General features: G+C 35.3%; 1 protein-coding gene across 1 annotated transcript; it reads left to right on the top strand.

Annotated features, from left to right (window-relative positions):
- Window positions 1–742: 742 nt before the first annotated feature.
- On the top strand, window positions 743–23,310 carry sv2ba (synaptic vesicle glycoprotein 2Ba). The gene is made up of 13 exons (XM_039659723.2): window positions 743–973; window positions 4,362–5,032; window positions 7,550–7,730; window positions 9,728–9,879; window positions 10,037–10,170; window positions 13,024–13,113; window positions 13,301–13,414; window positions 14,651–14,739; window positions 15,798–15,962; window positions 16,502–16,635; window positions 16,754–16,957; window positions 17,804–17,963; window positions 23,072–23,310. The coding sequence occupies exons 2-13, from the start codon at window positions 4,570–4,572 to the stop codon at window positions 23,253–23,255; spliced, it is 2,070 nt and encodes a 689-aa protein (XP_039515657.2). The 5' UTR covers window positions 743–973; window positions 4,362–4,569; the 3' UTR covers window positions 23,256–23,310.
- The last annotated feature ends 925 nt before the right edge of the window (window positions 23,311–24,235 follow it).

Genomic DNA, 24,235 nt, shown 5'->3' with positions numbered 1-24,235 from the left:
GGCTGTGGGATTAGGCAGCTTTACTGTGTGCAAGACATCTACCCACTATAATACCGTTCCATAGCAGGCCGTACAAACCAACTCCGTGCGTAGCCGGAAACGAGCATTTTACTTCATCTAGTTAAGCCGTAATGTATTGTTGAGGTCAGTTAGAGAAGGAAATGTCAGCATGCTTCTGTGTGTCCTGAAAGAACACATTTTTTATGGAATTTGCGGTATTTATTATAAATCTATGCACGTCATTATTTATTTATTTTTTAAACCCATGTGCCTTCATGATTTTAACCAGAATAACTTCCCCCTCCCACTTTAAAAACATGATATTTACTGGAGAGAGGGCAGGACGACCTGTCACTCACAATACTCGACCAATAGCAAACCACAGCCACAACCATCCTACACACATCGTTTTATGGTTCGAGAAGCCATTTCATTCGGATATATGTAACAATGGGGGGAAAAAAGACTATCGCAACTTCTGTTTCATGCTGATTACACTAAAAGAGTTTTTAAAGACATTGCACTTTGGGGAAAGAGAACATTTAAGGCCATCAAACCTAGAATTTGGCTATTTAATGTGTGAATAATCAAAACATATGTAACAGGGGCCATCTTTTCTCATTTAGTAATATCTTCTCACTCTCAGTGATTATTTAGGATCAATGGCATAAGCATGTCTAAGTTAAATCATTATGCATTGTAACAGAATTCCCATCCGGTTTGGTCTATTGTTGCAGCATGTCTTCATTAAACTGGATGTGGACTCTACCATTTGGTCTGGCAGCATCAAGCGTAGGGAGATTCCATCTGGATGAGCCGGAGGCGCTGATCATGAGGTCGACCCATAATCCCCTGGTCTGCCCATCAGACTCCTGTTAAGGTGACATGTAGGACTTGCCTTCTGAAACTCTGCCAGGATTTTCCTTCGGATTTTTTATTCATTTATATCGTACGCCAAAATACACAAATTCTGGTAAGTCAATTTCATTTAATTTCATTTGAACGTGAATGTATTTTAAAACTGCTTTCAGTGCCATTACTTTTAAATTATACCTGATAAAGGATTGCATTTGGTGAACGCTTTACTTTCAACTTTAAATGTCTGTAGTGCCACAAAAAAAATCACAATATTTGACTTGTTTCGATCATAACTGTGAAATGATGACCATAAACGGAGATTAGATTTACACTTTAAAAGTACTGGTATTTTTCAGATCTATAAAGCTGTCGGAAAAGCTCCACCCTACATCATGACATGTTGCCTTTTGTTTTGTACAACAGATTGTTTATTGACTTTTAGCCATTGACATTTTGGGTCCTATGTGTCTTCCAATGTGGCTATAATAATAAAATGACAACAGCTCTGAAAAGAAAATAACTAATGAAAAATATGTATATTTCCCCTACATGTTAAGTTAAGAGAAACTGCAGTCTGCTATATTATAACGTTTAGTAATTTTCTAAAAGAAAATAAGAAATATGGTCCAAATGTAAAAGTGTAGAGTGATTTTAGTATTCATCTATCTAGAAAGTAAGTAAACTTAAGTTTAAATAGTATTGACCTGTAAAAATAATGACCACAAACAAATTAAATGTCCAAACATATCCAAATGATTATTTAGAAACTATGTTGGTACAAAAATAAAGGCATAATTGTCATTGTCCAGAGGCTTTTCTGTAGTTTTACAGGTGACATGCATGCCCTTCAGGCTTGCCCTCCATTAGCTGGCGTCTCCTCCCTGTGACATCACTAAAGACCCGCCCACACCATGTGCACACTCAGCCATATATCGCCTGACGCAGAGGATGTCACCAATGAATTTAAGCGTGAACATTCTCTAAAAACACTTTCAGTTTAGCTTTCGGACATCAGAGCATAATCTACTGTAATGTTGCCATACTTTAAATAAAATGTGACGTTTTTGTATATATTATTAGTAGTAGTTTTAGAAGAATAGCATGTCACAGTGAAGGTAACTAATGTCACTGCTTAATCACTTCAATATTGTGCCAGGACATGTAAAGTACATGCGTGTGCACTGTGCATACCAGTTCTATATTCACAAGGAAACAATAGAACATGCATGAAAATGGAGACTTAAGCAGTCGCTAGAGCATTTGTAGCTTATTTGGTCACAGTACATGTCTGAAGTTACGTAATGCCCATCTGGGACCGTCAGATCACGATGACCAGGCCGAGGCAGGATACTCAGTGAATGTAAATGGATTCACTCAGTAATCTCTTTTCAACTGATTTTAATGTTTGGGCAAGGGACAATTGTCGGTGTTTCGGGATGCACGGGTTGTAATTAATAAAATAAAAATTAAAAGCATACATTTTCTTTGCAAAAATTTTTATTTTTACTATTACAGTAATATTATCTGCTATTTATTGGTCTTGATTGATCTTGATATTTATTGTACTCCTAAAATTTTGATTATTTCATCCAGAAGAGGGTGTTCATCACCCTCCAAATATAATCTGGCCTTCTGGGAATGAATAAAATTCGTCTGGTTTTAAGCTGGATTATATCATAGCTCTCACTTGGAAAGCAGGAGAAAATATGGCACATGTCCGGGCACAAGAAAAGCTTTCCATCTTTGTTGTATATTATACATTTTGCACAGTGTCACATTTTGGTCCATTGCTAGACAGACACACGCAGGAACATGTGTGCATGCTCATTAAAGCTCCTTTATTTGCACATTCACAATATCAGTATATGACATGCTCAAATACATTAGTACTTTAATTTACAGGCATGTAGTAAGCAGGATGTCTTGCGTCTGGACAGATCAAATGGCTTGGGCTGGATAAGTAGGGGCTTATAATGAGGTCTAGTCTTGACTAGTATTATCATCATCTTGTATTACACACTGTAATGGCAGCACGAGACAAGAGGAAATTACAGTTTCTCATTTACAGAAAAAAAAGTTATTGACGGCACATACACGTTAATATATGTTTGCTAAAGTGGCACCAAAAAGTATTTGGACACTCAAGTCAATGTTTGACAACCACAAAGTCTCCAATTTCTTGTTTTCATTTTGAACGGTAAGCAATTCACCGTTTCTGATAACCTCTATAAAACACATTTTTTTTATATGACGTACATTGTATGTCACTTTATTTTACTCCTCTATGTGATCATAGTGCATTTGTTTTGCATTTGATAGCCTAACTATTGTATATTGAGCTTAGTCGGGGGTAGACACCATATTTGTTTTTCATGAATGGAAACGAGGCTGTAAGGGACCGACGTGCAGTTTGTTCTGTGAACCGATGGACCGAAGTACCTGGGCCAAAAAAATGTCCCAGATAGCATTAGTCTATTTGATGTGATATTTACATCTGGAAGACGTATTTTTAAGAGTGTTTGCTCATCTGCAATACATCTATAGGACGTTTCCTGTCAGATGTCAAATAGACGTTTAGAAGATCTCAGTTTAACATGCATTCTAAATCATTACATCTTAAAGACATCTTCTAAACGTCTATTTGACATCTGACAGGAAACGTCCTATAGATGTATTTTAGATGAGCAAACACTCTTAAAAGACGCCCGTCTAGCGCGTTTAAGTTGAAAAACAATGAAAAAGTAGCGCAGTGAATTGGAAAAAATGCATTCTCTGTAAATACTTCATACTTACCCATACATACATACCCATACTTCACTTCTGAATCAACAGCACAAAAGTAACAATTCGAAAGTTCAATTACAGAATAAATGACTCTAATGAGCTGATTCAGTGAATCATACAGCACGAACACCGTAGTCTGATTCCAAAACATTTGACTAAAGTCGCTTTTTTAAAGAATCAACACACAGGCGACAAGTGTATTTTGATTCTCAGAGTCGATTCATTTCAGTGAATCAAACAAACAATTCCCATATGAATGACTGTGGCCGTGTCCAAATTGGATACTCTCTTGACTAGGTACTTGTGTTGAATAAAAGTTAACTAAAAGTTTGTTCTACTATAACCTATTGTATTGTGTGTAGTATGAATGCCATGTTGTCATTATCATGTGACCTACCAGTTATCATGTGACCTACCAGCATCAGTTGTGTCACTTCACTACCATTAATCCTCTCCTGTTGCCACATGGGATAGTAAAGTATCCATAGTATGCACACTTTATAATCTCGCCTGAAGTAGTAGGTCATCTGGGTACTTTTTGCCTACTCTTTTATGAGTACTGTGAGTACTTCTTCTTCAACCCTTGCAAAAACGTCTAAACACCTTTTGTAAGATTTTTTATTTTTTTTTATCAATGCAATTTCATTACCTCTCAGCCTCATTTTCATTCATGTAAAACTTTTTTTGACTTTTTCTAACTAATGTTCTTTTTATTTCAGGTGCAGCATGTGGCCTTGTGTAGAACCAACCAAAGGGAAATAGCTTGTTGATGTCATAAATATTGAGGCCTTAACTTAACTGAGGTGCAATTTACATTTTTAATCTTTTGGATTTGGAACCGTCTCCAAGTGATTTCAGAGGATTATGTTCATTTAGCTATTTTTGTCTCCAATAATATATATAAATATATAACAAATTCAAGCCAAAATGGATGATCCTTACCAAAACAACATAAACCAGCCGGGAGAAACGTATCCCACATATGGAGAAGGAGGAGAGTACACTTACCCTTATCAGACGGACTTCCCTCCTCGGGAGGAGGATGATGCTGCTAGTGATGCCACCGAGGGGCATGATGAAGATGAGCAGATGTATGAGGGAGAGTACCAAGGCATCCCTCATCCGGACGAGATCAAGGAAGCACGGAGAGCCGCGCGGAGGGAGGCCCGTGCGAAGGCCAGGATGGCAGCTGAGGTCGTTGAGGAAACGTTGCCAGAGCAGTACGAGAGCATCATGGAAGACTGCGGGCACGGACGCTTCCAGTGGACCCTCTTCACCGTGCTGGGTCTGGCCCTGATGGCTGACGGCGTGGAGTGCTTTGTTGTGAGTTTCGCCCTGCCCAGTGCTGAGAAGGACATGTGCCTGTCGAATGCTGACAAGGGCATGCTGGGTGAGTCAAGGAGTCGGGATCAGAATAAGCTGAATTTCTGATCAGACAAAGACCTTGTTTATAAGAAAGGCCCTGTCAAAGAATTACACCTTTTTTAATGTGGCTCAACGAAACTAAATGTGAAGTTACCTGTATTTATATTTGGGCTGGGAAAATATAATGGCGAATATAAATGATCTTCCTAGATGTCCCAGAGAGTTTTATATTTGTCAAAACAACATCTAGGCCTAAACCCTTTTACCTTGATACATGCATAATTTAAAGGAGCTGTATGTAAGATTGTGGTAGGGTATCCCCTACCCCTCCCCCTGACTCGAGGTTGCCAGATAGGCTGCAGGATCCAACATTTATTTATCCCACACGTTTGTATCTGCAGCTGTGGTAACTAGAGCAGAGCTGGCAACACTACTGACTTCGTGATTGGTAGATCGGTGGAGGGTGGAGCATCAGACCAAAACACAACATGACAGTTGAGGGCAGCAACTTCACTTTTTAAATGACAATATCCTGGTTGGACTACTGTTATTATCAGTGAAATAAGTATTTTCAGTGAATTATTATCAGTGAAATAAGTATTTGAAATGAACATGATTTCTTAATGTCTAGTGACATATCAGGGCCATTTTATGCTTATTTGAAATAAATTTCTTACATACAGCTCCTTTAAAAAAGTAAAATCTATTTCTATTTTGTCCATTTAATTTCTTATTACATTTCAATAATATTTTATATTATTATTATTAAGCTATTATTAATCATTTTCCTGTTATTTCTTATTAATGAAATATATTATTTTTGTCAATATATATATATATATATATATATATATATATATACTATTACATGTATATATATTTATATATATTAGGGCTGGGCAATGATTAATTGCGATTAATCACATCCAAAATAAAAGTTTGTGCTTAAATAATATATGTGTATGTAGTGTGCATAATTATTTTGCATATATAAATACACACACATGCATGTATATATTTAAGAAATATTTGTATGAATATAATGTGTATATATATATTTATACATAATTTATATTAAATATAAATATTAATATTTTATATATTAATAACACATGTTTCTTAAATATATACATGCACGTGTGAATTTTTATATACAAAATAATTATACACACTACATACACATATATTATGTAAACACAAACTTTTATTTAGGATGCAATTAATCGTTGCCCAGCCCTAATATATATATATATATATATATATATATATATATATATATATGCATTATTAATGTATTTAATGTCACTTTTAATTAATTTAATTAATCCTAGCTATTATTAAACTAATTAAAAGTGACAGTAAAGACATTAATAATGTTTAAACAATTGCTGTTCTTTTACAATTTCCATTCATCAAATAGTCCTGAAAAAAATGCTTCAGTAAAATGCAGTTTCCACAAAAATATTAACTGTTTTCAACATTGATAACAAGAAATGTTTCTTGAGCAGCGAATCAGAATGATTTCTGAAGGATCATGTGACACTGAAGACTGGAGTAATTATGAAAATTCAGCTTTACATACATTACAGGAATACATTACATTTTAAAATATATTCAAATTGAAAACATTTCTTTTTAAATTGTGGTACTATTTAAAAAAAAAAATACTGTCTTTACTGTATTCTTTTATTAAATATATGCTGCCTTGAGCAAGAGACTTGAGCATGAAAGATATAATGCAATACAAAATGAGACAAAAACATTTAAAAATCTCAACGAGCCTAAACATTTTAATAATAGTGCATATTTATTGATTCTGAACAAATATTGAAAACATTTTTTTTTAAATAGCCCTGTGACAGAGTGAGAGCACAGGTTACATGAGAATATTTCCTAGATTACGTGCAATAGTGAGGGAGAAGCAGGAAAAGTTTCAGTGAGGGATGAAAGTTGCCGCCGTCTAGAGTGGTGTGTAATCCACGTCGAGGTTCATAATCCCTGCCACGTGCCTGATAATCACTTATCCCAGTCGAATTATCTGTTTTGGGAATGTGTGTGTGTGTGTGTGTGTGTGTGTAGCAGAGCATTGATGAAGGCAAGAGAGACAGAGACGGAATGTTGTGTGTTATTCTGATACTTCTGTTAAAAATGATCCACTTAATTTCTCAAAACTAATAAATACTATATCTTAAAGTCAACATGAAACTGAAGTTGCGAGTTCTTTTTATTATTGTGAAATATATCTAAGTGAAATAGCTTCTTGAACAAGAAAAAATGTAGGTCATATGACCTTTATTTTGCGGGACACAGACACACACACACACACTGAAGAATATCCGGGGGACCTTTTCAGTGTTTATAAAGCATGAACTTGCTAATGATTTGAATTAACAACATGATGTTTGTAAATGACCTGAATCATTCTGCTGGAAACTGTTGCCTGCAATATTTATTTTTGAAATATTGCCGAAGTAGCAGATAGTTTTTCTATGATGTGCAGCTGTTATTCTTCCCCAGCTTCTAACTTTGTCTCTGTGTTCAGGTTTAATAGTGTACGTGGGCATGATGATCGGCGCTGTCGTGTGGGGGGGTCTGGCTGATAAACTGGGCAGACGACAGTGTTTACTCTACGCACTGGCCATCAACTGCATCTTCTCCTTCCTGTCTTCTTTCGCACAGGGCTACGGCTTCTTCATCTTCTTCAGACTCTGCTCGGGAATTGGGTGAGACTCAAAAAAGCAGCAGGAATTGAATTATATACATCTAGACTATCGTTCAAATGTCTGGGGTCAGTATTAAAGGGGTGGTTAATTATGATTTCACTTTTCTGACTTTAGTTAGTATGTAATGTTGCTGTTTGAGCATATACAACATCTGTAAAGTTACGACACTCAAAGTTCAAAGCAAAGGGAGATATTTCCTTTTATAGAAATTACTTTTTAAGGACAACAAACGGCTGGTAGGGACTACATGACATTCCTCCTGTTTACATAAACCCCACCCATGGGAACACGCAGTCCATGTTGAGAAGAGGAATAGTTGTTGTAGTAGAGCACATTTTTGAGTCTCAAGCTGTTGCATCCTTCTTTTCACATGTAATACACTCTCAGAAAAAAGGTACAAAAGCTGTCACTGGGGCTGTACCTTTTCAAAAGGTAAACTTTTGTCCATTTTAGGTGCTAATATGTACATTTTAGGTGTTAATATATACATTTTAGGTGTTAATATGTACATTTTAGGTGCTAATATATACATTTCAGGAGCTAATATGTACATTTTAATTGTTAATATGTACATTTTAGGTGCTAATATGTACATTTTAAGTGTTAATATGAACATTTTAGGTGCTAATATAAACATTTTAGGTGTTAATGTACATTTTAGGTGCTAATAAGTGCATTTTAGGTGTTAATATGTACATTTCAGGTGCTAATATGTACATTTTAGGTATTAATATGTACATTTTAGGTGCTAATATGTACATTTTAAGTGTTAATGTTTACATTTCAGGAGCTAATATGTACATTTTAGGTCCTAATTTGTACATTTTAGGTGCTAATATGTACATTTTAAGTGTTAATGTACCTTTCATGAGCTAATATGTCCATTTTAGGTGCTAATATGTAGCCTACATTTTAGGTGTTAATAATGTACATTTTAGGTGCTAATATGTACCACTAAGGTACCAATATGCAGCCTTTTGAAAAGGTACAGCCCCAGTGACAGTTTTTGTACCTTTTTTTCTGGGAGTGTACAGTACACACAAATGCAATAGCATGTCACTCTGTATGTATTTTACAACAGTTCCCACAAGAGCGATTTTATAGATTATTATGACAGAATATGCTAATAAATGACTTGAAGATGGTTAACTCCACATCAGCAACATAAACTCATTAACTAACCATTCAGAAACGTCATGTTGTCACTTCTTTTTGAGTCTCTCCATCATTGTCCGACTCATAAACATAAAAGGTTTAAACATAAAAGGCAGAACAGTTTCTGGCATTTTAGTGCATGTCTGCAAGCTACTAACACACACACACACGCGTGCTCTTGAGGCCCCGCCCTCTGTGCCAGGAACAGCAGCTCATATGCATTTAAAGGGACACACACAAAACAATGTGTTTTTTGCTCATCCTCAAAAAAGGCCAATTGTAGCATGCTATAAAATTATCTATGGTGTATTTTGAGCTAAAACTTCACATACACACTCTGGGGACATCAGAGACTTTATTTTAAGAAGGGGCATTATACCACCCTTTTAATGTTTATGAAAGATGTATCTTGTGTTCACAAGGGCTGCATTTAATTCATCAAAAATACATGCTGCTCAAACATTTCTTATTAATTAACATTTTGTGCAAAGTATGTTTGTGCAAATCTTGATATATCTTTTCATGATTATTTGATGAATAGAAAGTTCAAAAGAACAGCATTGTTTATTATTTGAAATATAAATATTTTTTATATTCATTTACTTTTGATCAATTAAATGCGTCCTTGCCAAAAAAAGTATTAATTTCTATTAAAAAAAAATCGAACCGACCTAACCTTTGAACGGTAGTGTATCATATAGTTCTTGTATGATTTCATATTTCACATTTTTTACTGGAGTCTAATGGTTTTATATTGCAGCTTTTACTATCTTTACGGTAGAATTATATTTGATCTGTTCAGTAAATGATCTCAAGAATCAGTTTCTGATGATCTCCTGCAGGATCGGAGGATCAATCCCTGTCGTGTATACGTACTTTGCTGAGTTCCTCCAGATAGATAAGAGAGGAGAACATCTCAGCTGGCTGTGCTTGTTCTGGATGCTCGGAGGACTGTACGCTTCCTTCACCGCATGGGGAATCATCCCACATTATGGTAATTCATCATATGTTTCTAATAATGGCAATTACTACATGTGTTAAGAGCAGACTTGAAGAAACAATATTAGTTGCCTGGAAGTTGTTATACATAAAGCCACATTTCAAGATCCAGTTTTCTGAGCGCTTGGGTTGTTTTGTTTTTTTTGTTGCAGGCTGGGGTTTCAGTATGGGGACAGAGTTCCAGTTCCACAGTTGGAGGGTGTTTGTACTGGTTTGTTTCCTTCCCTCTGTGGCTGCTCTCGCTGGGCTTGTGTTCATGCCAGAAAGTCCCCGTTTCCTCCTGGAGGTAATATAGTGTATGATAGTTTACTAGTAGATTATGCTGGCTATAGAGGGTATGCGCGTGACGTCACTGTCGGCCGGAGTGCCTGCAGTTACTCACAGTGAGTGGCAAAAAGACTGAGCGGCTGTATTTGTAACACAAACACAACACATATAAAGTGGGAAAGAGCTTTGTGATTCAGACTGTACGACTAGATTTGACAAAAAAATCGGAGGTATATTTTTACAGACTGCTATAGAAAGAGGAGCAAATGGATCGCTGCAATTCACAGAAACAACTGGACTCCAGTCAGCGAAAGCTGGGTTTGCAGTTATCATTTTGTGTCAATATGCTGAATTTAGGTGTAAAACCATTACCATATATTTTTGTATTGTTATATATATTAACAACTCATCAATTAAATATTTATCATTGCATATTCTGCATTATTGGATGTTTTTTAATAAACACTGACCAAAAACGCTGGACGATATGATGATATAAATTGGCTATATATAACACTGATATAAGTGATCACCCGGATTTAGACCTACCTATATTGTATTTATATAAAGCGTTCACAGGCAAATTGGCTTTAGCCTATGTTTAGGTCTATATTGCTTTTATTTAAATGTCTGGCAACATGATTCCTGGCTGCATGTCAATATCCATGGATCACTGGATCTTTAGTAAGTTGTAAGGAACACTATATTAAGTCCAACATTTAGTTAAAATTGATAAAATTGTTCGTTTTAGTCGCATTTTCGTAGTTTCCCCTATTAAATCCAGTCACGGAGCAGATCTTTTGCCACTCAGTCAGGCTGAGGGGGATTGTTCCAGCGGCAAAGTGACGTCAATGCATTCCCTCTATTAAAGGGACACAATGTAGGAATCCTGTTTTGTCAAACAGCGACCCCTAGAGTCGCTGTGGAGTACTTGAAATTAACTGTCGTAAATACCACTCATGGCTTGTATACAATATGTACATGGCTTGTTAGTATACAATAGTACATTGTGTTTAATTTGTTGTTTAATGAGATCTAATATATGTTGTTAATGGTGAGAACTTTCACATGATTAAATACATATATCCTACAATTATCCCCATAAACTTTAATGGTCAAGAGGCAGAATTTTGGGTTCTGGGTTCTAATCCCTACTAGTTGTATTGTTTATTTTCCTCATCAAAACCGATTGTTTATTAGTGGATGTATTTCAAGCAGGGCACGTTTTTTTTGTGCATTAGGTTTTGTGATTTCATCGTAACAAATATAGAGAGTCACTCAGTCCCCGCAACGGATTGCAGTGTGCGTCCGGCTGGCGAGACCGCCACCATTCAACCCGAAAGAAGTTCAATAACTCTGCTGTTCCGTTAAGCTAAAAAAAACTGCATAGTATCGCTTTGATCATCACTTTATTTATTAGTAAAAAAATTAAAATACATTATTTATTTATTTAGTTTTAGTTTAGTTCAAAATTCAGAATTGTATAGAAATTTAATTTTATACTGTAAATAGGTATATTGTGGAAATTATTGCATTTTAAAGGTGCAGTAAGCGATTTTCAAGAATCATGGTATTGTCTGCAATGGAAAACGGAGCGAAAAGCGAGCCGAGTCGAGCTGGTACTGGTAATGGAACAGCTCAATAATATAAACGAGGGTCCCAATAATATTCCTCCTAGTAAAATTCCTAGTAATATTCCTCCGACCTTTTCTCTTTTGTAATGTCTCTCAGCCATCTCATTTTCTACCGTCTTTATTCAAATCTCCCTCTTGCTCGCTTTCTCTCCTCCCCCATCATGAGTGGACACACCCACCCTGCTGCTGATTGGCTACAAGTGTGTCGTGCTGCTCGGTCTGACCCACTTTTAACAGCGTTTCTCAGAAATTGCTTACTGCACTTTTAAGGCATAAATGACTTCTCTTTATTGTATAAAATGTAGTTGGCAGACACCCAGTGCTACACAAAATGAATGATATCCATTCTGGGTTATTATCATTTAACTAAAACTATTAAAAGAATTTCTGTTAATTGAAATACAGTTGAAGTAAACTAATAAAATAAAAATAAAATAATAAAATAGAAATATTAGTTGAAAAATAAAATTTGTTTAACTAACCAAAACTGAAACGCATATAAAAATAAATTTAACCTAAATGGCAATATTTAAAAATATAAACTGATAAAAAGCACATTACTAAAAATGAAACTAAGATTAACAACATAAACATAAAAAAGTAGGGCTGTGAACCGATTAATTGCGATTAATCGCATCGAAAATAAAAGTTTGTGTTTACATAATATATGTGGGTGCACTGTGTATAATTCTTTTATATATAAATACACATGCTTGTATATATTTAAGAAATATTTTCATGTATATAGATTTATTTATAATTTATTTTATATATAAATATAAATATTTTATATATAAATAATTATTTTTTTTAATACATGTGTGTGTATTTATATATGAAGAGTTCAGATGCAAAAGCCTCTAAATGCCATTTGAAATTTTCTTCCTTAATGATTATTTTTATCAAACTTGTATATTTAAGTTCAGTAATTTCACTTAAATAACAATTAATAGGTAATTATCATTGCCATTTAAGTGAAATTACTGAACTTAAATATACAAGTTTGATAAAAATGATCATTCTAGAAGAAAATTTCAAATGGCACTTAGAGGCTTTTGCATCTGAACTCTTCATATATATATATATATACAAAATAATTATACACAGTGCACCCACATATATTATGTAAACACAAACTTTTATTTTCGATGCGATTAATTGTTTGACAGCCCTAAAAAAAAGCTAATTTGAAATATTAATTAAAACTAAAAAAGCATTATATCTTTTGTGAATTTCAGACTGCAAGACACGATGAGGCCTGGATGGTCTTGCGGCAAGTCCATGACACCAACTGGAGGGCAAAGGGAGAGCCAGAACGAGTGTTTCAAGTAAAGTTGTCCATTTTAAACTTCTACACCACTAAATAACAGCAAAGCAGCAGAATTAACCCTAGATCTGCATCTGTGTAGAGTTTACTGAGTAAAGTCTAGAATTTATTAGTTACTGTATTGGGGACACTTGATAAATGGCTCATCTTACGTGGTCTTAACTATGAAATATATTCCTCTCTTGCAGGTTTCGCAGCTTAAAATACCCGAAACACAAGAGGACGAGTTCATAGAGATTCAGAGTGAAACTGGAACTGCCTTTCAGAGATTCACGGTCAGACACCTGACCCTGGTTAAACAGGTATGCTAAAGCCCTATTCGAATTTGATTTATAAATTGGCTTTATGCACAGCTGCAGTACTTCCTGAACTTAAGCCAGCTCCTTGTTTCCTGTCTGCCATTATTGATTAATCCAGGTGTGTCTGACCTCAGTAGTCACGGCAACAATAATCAGACACACCTGGATTAATCAATTTGTCCAATAATGGCAGACAGGAAACAAGGAGCTGGCTTAAGTTCAGGAAGTAGTCCAGCTGTGCATAAGGTCAATTACCCCGCCACATCTGAATTTCATGTGGCGCATTCGCACGGGATAACTGAAGCCTTTGATTTTTCTCAAATTTACTGACTTATCTCCTCGATATGACAATGTTAATAGGCTGTTGTTTGGAAGTTTCTTTTCGTTATAGGTCTAGCTATATGATATATTATACATAAACAGAACAAAGTTCCTTACAACATGCCGTTATACACATCATTCATCTCCATCTAATCAATCTTTTTGACTTTGCTATTCTTTCTGCTGATTTTCAGCTTTTACTTTCTGCAAATTGTGTAGTTGTGTGTAGCGATATGACCCAGCCCCAAAAATACTATCAAAACACCCCAAACCAGCCTCCATTCTTCACGAAAGATGGATAAAAAGGCGCACATGAAACAAAAGCCTTGAAAAAATGATATACCATCCGGCCAAAACACAGAGATGCCGATTCGCACGGGACTAATATTATCACAGGACCTCGGTGTTCGGCGAAATATAGTAGGTAATTTGCGAGGGAATTTTTACTTTAAAATATTACAGACATTGCCGATTTGCATGGGACTGAGATCACAGACAAACTCCGCAATTATTACAAATTACTATAGGTCACCAGATAATACTAATCCCATGCGAATAGGGCTTTTGATAATCCAACTCCAGAGGTTTATCCTTTTCACAATGTATAGTACATTCAAACCTGAATGATAACCAAAAGTGAGGAGAGCTGTGAGGTTAGCGAGTGGAATTACAGTTTTTAATGATAAAAAGATTGAAACGCGCCATAGAAATCATTAAAAACACTCCAAACGCGTTTCCAGCAACATAGCAAACTCCTGGCAACCACCCTTGCATGGCAAGCACCACCTACATTTTGTTCATAAAATAGAAAAATAGTCATTTAATAACATTTTTGCAATTTTTCATTTGCAGATTGGATCTTAAGATTCTTGTTTCGCTAACACAAATGAAGTGATTGTTTCGTTTGTTCTCCAAAAGGTCATGAAGAACATGATGTCACTGGCTGGACCTGATCTCAGACTCCATAGTTTGTTCATTGCCATTGTGTGGTTTACGATGGCCTTCAGGTGAGCAGCTCTTGATGGAGAAGCTTTATTGAGCTTCTTGCTCTCTATGTTGCCTATGCTGGTCATATAATCTCATAAGTGATGGATTTGGAATGCTCTTTTAACGGGTGAAGAGCCGTGTGGGTAAACCTCACTCCACTGGCCTCAAGAGGTGCTGTACACTAGCGATTGGCACTAGAGGCTACAGTCTTTAGCGTGATGTCATACTGAACCAGTGATGCCGGTTCGAATTCCGCTCGGATTCGGCCCAGATCCATCTCACATCTGGTATGCGTTGAATCCACATGTACCATATGTGACCCGGATCTGGGCCGACACTATGTTGCTCTCTGGTACATAGGCAACAACTCTAAGTGATCTGCATTAGCCCTCTTTAATTATTTGAAACAATATTTAAGAATTTATATTAATACACGTCAGTCTTTCATGCTCATCAAGGTTGGGTTTATTTGATTAAAAAAATATAAAAGTATAAAATTTGTATTTATTTAGAAATTCTATCTATCTATTTATTTATTTAATGGCAAAGCTGATTTTCAGCATCATTACTCAAGACTTCAGTGTCACATGATCCTCCAGAAATCATTCTAATATGCTGATTTGCTGCTCAAGAAACAGTTGAAAACCTATGGTTGAAAATTGTTGTGCATCTTAAAGTGTGGAAGTTCAGGATTTTGAAAACGTTCAAAAGAACAGCATTTATTTGAGACAGAAATATTGTATTGTATAAATATTGTAGCATTATGAATGTCTGTGTTGTTTCACAGAATTCTTTCACAAAAAAAGAAATAATTTTTGAACAGGTGTTAAAATTCGTGCCCTATATTTTTATGCCTAATTGCATAGCGCTCACTTATTTAATAAATTATTTATTTAGAGTTTTAAGTATATTTTAAAAATAAATTCACCATTTTCAACAATCAACAATTTTCAACAATTTTTCTTTTGGCTACATGTGCATTGTGGAATTAACTTTTAAATGAAAATTATATTTAATGCTGCCTAGTGAGGACATTTTGGTACTAAATAACAGTATTAATCAATCTTTCACCACATAGTTATTATGGCCTGGGAGCGTGGTTTCCTGACCAGATCAAGTACCTCCAGTTTGAGGAGTACGAGTCCAACGTCAAGATCTTCCATCGTGAGAAAGTGGAACGCTTTCATTTTAACTTCACTCTGCAAAATCAAGTCCACAAAGAGGGGGAGTATATCCATGACAGGTACATTAACTTCGGTCTCTGTCTATAAAGTATGATGTTTTATAGAATAAAGGACTGATGCAGGTACATATTGTTCAAAAGATTAAGATTTGTTAATGTTGAAATAATGTGAAAGACTCTTACGCTCACCGAGGCTGCATTTATTTGATCGAAATTACAGTCAAAACTGTAATATTGTGAAATACTGTAGTTTCACAATTTCAAACTACTGTTTTCGATTTTAATATATTTTAGAATGTAATTTATTCCTGTGAGGCAAAGCTGAATTTTCAGTATCATTACTCCAGTCTTCAGTGTCACATGATTATTTTTCTTGCTATTTAAGAAACACTTTCATTATCATTAATATAGAAAACCATGATAATTTGTTTCAGGGTTCTCTGATAAATAGCATTTTCTAATGAACAGCATTTATTTAAAATAGATATGTTTTGTAACACTGTCTTTACGGTCACTAATTCGCTGAATTATTTTAAAAAAATAATAATTGCACGGTTGTGTATTGGTTGAGCAGTCATTTTTCTTTACTTTACACGCAGGTTTATCAACATAGAAATAAAAAATGTGAAGTTTGAGGAATCCCTGTTTGAGAACTGTTATTTTGAGGACATCAGATCAACAGAGACCTTCTTTGAGAACTGCACCCTTAAAAACACAGTCTTCTACAATACTGGTATGCAATTCATATTTACTTTATATACTAACCTTCATCCTTTAAGATTTTGAATGGTTATTTGGGTTTCCCTTTCATTAATTGTCATCTTCCAATATTTGTGTCTTGTTCCTTACAGACCTGTGGAAAGATTCCAAGTTTTTTAACTGTAAGCTGGAAAATACAACATTTTTGCACCCAAAAAAAGGCTGCCATCTAAATTTCCAAGAGGAAAATGACATCCTGATCTATCTAGTCTGCTTCCTGGGCAGTTTATCTGTGATACCTGGCAACATCGTAGCAGGTCTATTAATGGATAAAATAGGACGACTTAAAATTATAGGTGAGTGGTTACAAGCATTAGACTATTATGCCTTTTCGAATTTTACCTTAAAGGGATATTCCAAGTGTTTTCCCATGCTCCCAAGCACTTGCTGTGGTCTTCCGCCATACAATATAGTTATCCATTTTACACGCTTAGAAAAGCGCAACGTTTTATTTTGTGTCACCGTCCCGTCCTAGGTTTAGTTACACTACTCGTAAAGGGGACATATCATGCAAAATCCACTTTTTTATCTCTTAAATGCATTGTGTTGTATATTTGTTGTGTTTAAAAGTACAAAAAAGATGAAAGTATTCTCTTCAGGCTGCTTCGTTTACATCTTTATAATCTGTTTTGGTCATATTTTTTAACCTGTTCAGATTTTTCTTTCTATTTTGCACAATTACGTCGCAGTATTTGCAGCGGAACTGCCAAATAAGGACATCGACTACCGGTCCAACACTTCAAGCAATCCGCCATTATTATTTCTCGCTCCGATTTTGTAGTCCAAGCTCAATGATGCAGAAGTTACGAGAGGGCAAGTCAAAATCGGTTGTTGGTTGTTCGTTTCCAATACACACTGGAAGCGATAGACCAATCACAACAGACTGGGCCATTTGACCAATCAGAGCAGAGCTGGCTCTCAGAAAGGAGGAGTTTATAAACTGAATCTTTTCAGACACTGTGAGAATAGAGCGGATGTGCAATGGATATTATGAGAAAATTAAAGTGATATTGACTTTGGAGACCTCCAAAAGAAAATTGGGAACCTTAAAAATAGCATAATAGCAGCACTGTGATGGCTTTATCGATAACTTTCAAAGTGTTGATAGTATGTAAATGAATTCTTCTTGTGTGTCTTTGCAGGGGCATCCATGTTAGGCTCCGCTGTCTGCACGTTCTTCCTGCTCCTGTGCTTCAGTCAGTGGGCTGTCGTCCTGTTCCAGTGCCTGTTCTTCGCAAGCAGTGCGGCAGCTTGGAATGGCATCGAGGTCATCACTGTGGAGCTCTATCCTGCCTCGAAAAGGTACAAAAAGTACAACTCTGATAAGTAGAATTAGTGTAAGGCAGATGCTTTTCAACCTGCGAGTTCTTTCTCAAAACTGCATTTACGTGATGAACTAAACTACCGTTAAAAATACGTTTTTTAATGTTTTTCAAAGAAGTCTCTTGTGCTCACCAAGGTGGCATGTATTTGATCAAAAATACAGTGAAAAAGACTGTAATCATAAAAGTAATTGCACCAGGGGGTTAATAAAGAACTTCTGAAGCGAAGCAATTCGTTTTTTGTGGGAAAATATCCATAATTATAACTTTAAAAGCTTCTGGTTTGTGCGTTAATGAGAGTCTAGTTCCAGCGTAAATGTGACCTTTGACCCGACGCATGATGAGAGTTTGGTGAGAGTAGATGACTCTCACAGTTCAAAATGTCTCTTCTGACATTTCTCATTAAAAAATCTCATGTTAGACTTCTAATTCTAATAAAACAATGTTTTATTTTGCTCTATTCTCTTTTCTTCTGCGTTCATCAGTACGTCATGCGTCAGGTCTGAGGTCACTCTTCCACTGCCTTTATCAACCCCCTGGAGCCATATGGATTACTTATATGATGGAATTGATGTGCTTTTTTGGGCTTTAAAATTCACTTGGTACCATTCACTCCCATTATAAAGCTTGGAAGAGCCAGGATAATTTTTAATATAACTCTGATTGTGTTTGGCTGAAAGAGAAAAGTCATATACACTTGAGGTTGAGTAAATTATGTGATAATTTTTATTTTTGGGTGAACTACGGTAACCCTTTATGGTTTTATTCAATGTTTTTATCTGGAAATTTGTAAAGATGAACTTTTTTTCCCTGTTTTTTTTTTTTTTTTTACATTTTCATTAAACAGTGCAACATATTAAAGGCGGGACTTCTATGTCTCAAAGCTTCGATTATTCATGCACTCTTACAAAAATAAAGGTTGTTTATTGGCACCGATAATTCCATAAAGAAGCTTTCACACCCATAGAACTTTTCACAAAGTTCTTTATCTTGGAAAGGATTAAATAAATGAAGAAAAACATTGTTATTTTAAGGTTCTTTGGGGAACCACAAATAGTTCCTCTATGACGTGAAAACCCCCTTTTGGAACCTTTGTTTTGATTTTTTTATCTGTTACGATAGTCACTGTCAGATTACACGATTTTTTTGTCTGTTACGATAGTCACTGTGTCAGATTACGCGATTTTTTTGTCTGTTACGATAGTCACTGTGTCAGATTACGCGATTTTTTTGTCTGTTACGATAGTCACTGTGTCAGATTACACGATTTTTTTGTCTGTTACGATAGTCACTGTGTCAGATTACGCGATTTTTTTGTCTGTTACGATAGTCACTGTGTCAGATTACGCGATTTTTTTGTCTGTTACGATAGTCACTGTGTCAGATTACACGATTTTTTTGTCTGTTACGATAGTCACTGTGTCAGATTACGCGATTTTTTTGTCTGTTACGATAGTCACTGTGTCAGATTACGCGATTTTTTTATCTGTTACGATAGTCACTGTGTCAGATTACACGATTTTTTTGTCTGTTACGATAGTCACTGTGTCAGATTACGCGATTTTTTTGTCTGTTACGATAGTCACTGTGTCAGATTACGCGATTTTTTTTGTCTGTTACGATAGTCACTGTGTCGGATTACGCGATTTTTTTTTTGTCTGTTGCGATAGTCTCTTTGTCAGATTACGCGATTTTTTTGTCTGTTAAGATAGTCACTGTGTCAGATTACGCGATTTTTTTGTCTGTTATGATAGTCACTGTGTCAGATTACACGATTTTTTTGTCTGTTACGATAGTCACTGTGTCAGATTACGCGATTTTTTTGTCTGTTACGATAGTCACTGTGTCGGATTATGCGATTTTTTTTTTTGTCTGTTATGATAGTCACTGTGTCAGATTACACGATTTTTTTGTCTGTTACGATAGTCACTGTGTCAGATTACATGATTTTTTTGTCTGTTACGATAGTCACTGTGTCAGATTACGCAATTTTTTTGTCTGTTACGATAGTCACTGTCAGATTACACGATTTTTTTGTCTGTTACGATAGTCACTGTGTCAGATTACACGATTTTTTTGTCTGTTACGATAGTCACTGTGTCAGATTACGCGATTTTTTTGTCTGTTACGATAGTCACTGTCAGATTACGCGATTTTTTTGTCTGTTACGATAGTCACTGTGTCAGATTACACGATTTTTTTGTCTGTTACGATAGTCACTGTGTCAGATTACGCGATTTTTTTGTCTGTTACGATAGTCACTGTGTCAGATTACGCGATTTTTTTGTCTGTTACGATAGTCACTGTGTCAGATTACACGATTTTTTTGTCTGTTACGATAGTCACTGTGTCAGATTACGCGATTTTTTTGTCTGTTACGATAGTCACTGTGTCAGATTACGCGATTTTTTTATCTGTTACGATAGTCACTGTGTCAGATTACACGATTTTTTTGTCTGTTACGATAGTCACTGTGTCAGATTACGCGATTTTTTTGTCTGTTACGATAGTCACTGTGTCAGATTACGCGATTTTTTTGTCTGTTACGATAGTCACTGTGTCGGATTACGCGATTTTTTTTTTGTCTGTTGCGATAGTCTCTTTGTCAGATTACGCGATTTTTTTGTCTGTTAAGATAGTCACTGTGTCAGATTACGCGATTTTTTTGTCTGTTATGATAGTCACTGTGTCAGATTACACGATTTTTTTGTCTGTTACGATAGTCACTGTGTCAGATTACGCGATTTTTTTGTCTGTTACGATAGTCACTGTGTCGGATTATGCGATTTTTTTTTTTGTCTGTTATGATAGTCACTGTGTCAGATTACACGATTTTTTTGTCTGTTACGATAGTCACTGTGTCAGATTACACGATTTTTTTGTCTGTTACGATAGTCACTGTGTCAGATTACGCAATTTTTTTGTCTGTTACGATAGTCACTGTCAGATTACACGATTTTTTTGTCTGTTACGATAGTCACTGTGTCAGATTACACGATTTTTTTGTCTGTTACGATAGTCACTGTGTCAGATTACACGATTTTTTTGTCTGTTACGATAGTCACTGTGTCAGATTACGCAATTTTTTTGTCTGTTACGATAGTCACTGTGTCAGATTACGCGATTTTTTTGTCTGTTACGATAGTCACTGTGTCGGATTATGCGATTTTTTTTTTGTCTGTTATGATAGTCACTGTGTCAGATTACACGATTTTTTTGTCTGTTACGATAGTCACTGTGTCAGATTACGCGATTTTTTTGTCTGTTACGATAGTCACTGTGTCAGATTACACGATTTTTTTGTCTGTTACGATAGTCACTCTGTCAGATTACGCGATTTTTTTGTCTGTTACGATAGTCACTGTGTCGGATTATGCGATTTTTTTTTTGTCTGTTATGATAGTCACTGTGTCAGATTACACGATTTTTTTGTCTGTTACGATAGTCACTGTGTCAGATTACGCGATTTTTTTGTCTGTTACGATAGTCACTGTGTCGGATTATGCGATTTTTTTTTTTTGTCTGTTACGATAGTCACTGTGTCAGATTACACGATTTTTTTGTCTGTTACGATAGTCACTGTGTCAGATTACGCAATTTTTTTGTCTGTTACGATAGTCACTGTGTCAGATTACGCGATTTTTTTTGTCTGTTACGATAGTCACTGTGTCGGATCACACAATTTTTTTGTCTGTTACGATAGTCACTGTGTCGGATTATGCGATTTTTTTTTCTGTTACGATAGTCACTGTCAGATTACGCGATTTTTTTGTCTGTTACGATAGTCACTGTGTCAGATTACACGATTTTTTTGTCTGTTACGATAGTCACTGTGTCAGATTACGCGATTTTTTTGTCTGTTACGATAGTCACTGTGTCAGATTACGCGATTTTTTTGTCTGTTACGATAGTCACTGTGTCAGATTACGCAATTTTTTTGTCTGTTACGATAGTCACTGTGTCAGATTACGCGATTTTGACTCCTAAAATCTTGTTGTGGACAAGACGCATGTCAGACTACACATTGCTTCCTGACCAGTCATCGCATGCCATCTTTAACGGCACGCGTGATGTCACTGAGAAGGCAAAACTAGTAGCGAGTGACTTCCAGAAACAAACGTAAACAAACGATGGATGAAGCGGTGAGTGTTGTATTGACTGTCCTGTGTTCAGAAAAAAAGCTAAAAAAAGAAATAAAACCCGACAATTGAAACTTTCCTGGATTGCTCGAAGAGGACAGTATGGGCTGTCAATCTTCCAAAGAGAACTTGAGGTAAAATATTGTTTTCTTATATATTTTTTAGGGCTGTCAAACGATTAATCGCAATTAATCACATCCAAAATAAAAGTTTGTGTTTACATAATATAAATTTACATAAAAGTTTGTGTTTACATAATTGTGGGTGCACTGTGTATAATTAAATTATTATATATATATATAAATACACACACATTTGTATATACTTAAGAAATATTTTCATGTACTGTTTATAGATTTATATATAATTTATATTATATATAAATATAAATATTTTTTTCTTAAATATATATACATGTGTGTATTTATATATATATATATATATATATATATATATATAATATATATATATATATATATATATATATATATATAATATATATATATATATATATATATATATATATATATATATAAAATAATTATACACAGTGCACCCACATATATTATGTAAACACAAACTTTTATTTTCTCTCTTTTGTTTCACGATTTTTGAAAGTTGTGTACGGAAAAGCTTTTGCGCTCCTATTGGTCAACCTCATACATGTGACGGAATCGTCGTGGACGACCGTTAAAAAATTAAACATGCTAGTCTTTTTGTCGTGATGTTGTGAAGCATCGCAGACTCGACGTAGGTTGTCGCTCACTATGATACACTATACGAGATGATACGATCGAATCTTGCGTCCCGACGCCTGTGAATCCCCACGACACCCTACGTCAAACGGATCATGCCAAAATCGGGATAAAATCGTGTAATCTGAACCAGGCATAAAGTTTGTACTTATTCTTCCATACTTTGCTCATTAATCCATCTCTTGTTTCCTCAGAGCCACCGCTTTTGGTGTGCTGAATGGCACATGTAAACTGGCAGCTATCATTAGCACTTTCATCTTCGGCAAGTTTATCGGCATCACCAAGATTATCCCGATCATCCTGTCCTTCTCAGCGCTAGTGTGTGGAGGACTGCTAGCATTTAAGCTACCTGAGACTCGGGAGGTCATTCTTCAGTGAAAAAGCCAAACTCCTCAAGGCCTCAGCGTTTGGTCCAGCTGGACACTGGATGACCGTATGCTTAGACTGATGAACACTGACAGGAAATGGGCTGAATCATGTGAAGCTGAAACAGTGTTATGTTAGAACCACTGTACTGTAGTATTACCGTACTTTCATAGAATTACTTGTAGAGATGTAGATGTTTATGTTGTGAGTAAGAAATCCCAAATGTGGAAATATGGGGCAATATCTTTGCTACAGAATGATTTAGAGGCGAGTAGTGATATCAAATTCCCTTTTTTATATTGGAACAAATAATAACTTTGACTGTAAGTTTAAACTTTTAATGAGATCTTGTAAAAATTGAGTTCACCCGCTCACCAACTTTTGGTCATCAGATAGTTTTTGTTGTGTTGTATTTGTTAACTACGTTGTTATATATTTATTTTCACATTAGACAATTACATTTTCACTGTGTTTTAATTCTAACGTTTTTGGATTCCCATTTTTTTTCAACTATTATTTGTCATGCCTTTCATTAGAAGACATCAAAATTACAATGTTTGTATGGAGATAGACATTTTTAAAATGGACTTATGTGTGAAGTATGTATAATGCTCATTTCCTTTGAGAAAATATGTAGATTATGTGATTTTGATTTTTTTTGTCTCTTGTTTTAAAAGTGTGTGAATACTAAATATGTAGGTATGGCTCACTTTTTTTTCCACTTTTGACCACAGAAAATACTATTCAAATATCCTCCTATACATCAACACTGATTAAACGACTCCTAACATCTTTATGTCAAGAGAAATCTAAAAGAAAATCTTTTTATATTTCATGTTCAAATAAGAAAAGATCAGTTTACCTTTTTGTTTTTTGTTTGTCATGGTTATGTGATGGTATAACAATAAAAAAAAAATATAAAACATAATTTTGCTCTTCAGTGCTTCATGTTCTTTCCCACCACAATATATTGAAATGGGAAAACCACAGTA

The sequence above is a fragment of the Pimephales promelas genome, chromosome 1 (genome assembly GCF_988280905.1).
Source record: "Pimephales promelas chromosome 1, fPimPro1.hap1.1, whole genome shotgun sequence".
In the NCBI taxonomy this organism is placed as follows: domain Eukaryota; kingdom Metazoa; phylum Chordata; class Actinopteri; order Cypriniformes; family Leuciscidae; genus Pimephales; species Pimephales promelas.
This window is presented reverse-complemented; position numbering and strand designations above follow the sequence as displayed.

Bases quoted from the DNA above. Each gene is read 5' to 3' on its own strand.
- sv2ba (XM_039659723.2), top strand. From the start codon at position 4,570: ATGGATGATCCTTACCAAAACAACATAAACCAGCCGGGAGAAACGTAT. The intron at 5,033-7,549 runs GTGAGTCAAGGA...CTCTGTGTTCAG, and splicing joins TGCTGACAAGGGCATGCTGG to GTTTAATAGTGTACGTGGGC. The intron at 10,171-13,023 runs GTAATATAGTGT...TGTGAATTTCAG, and splicing joins GTCCCCGTTTCCTCCTGGAG to ACTGCAAGACACGATGAGGC.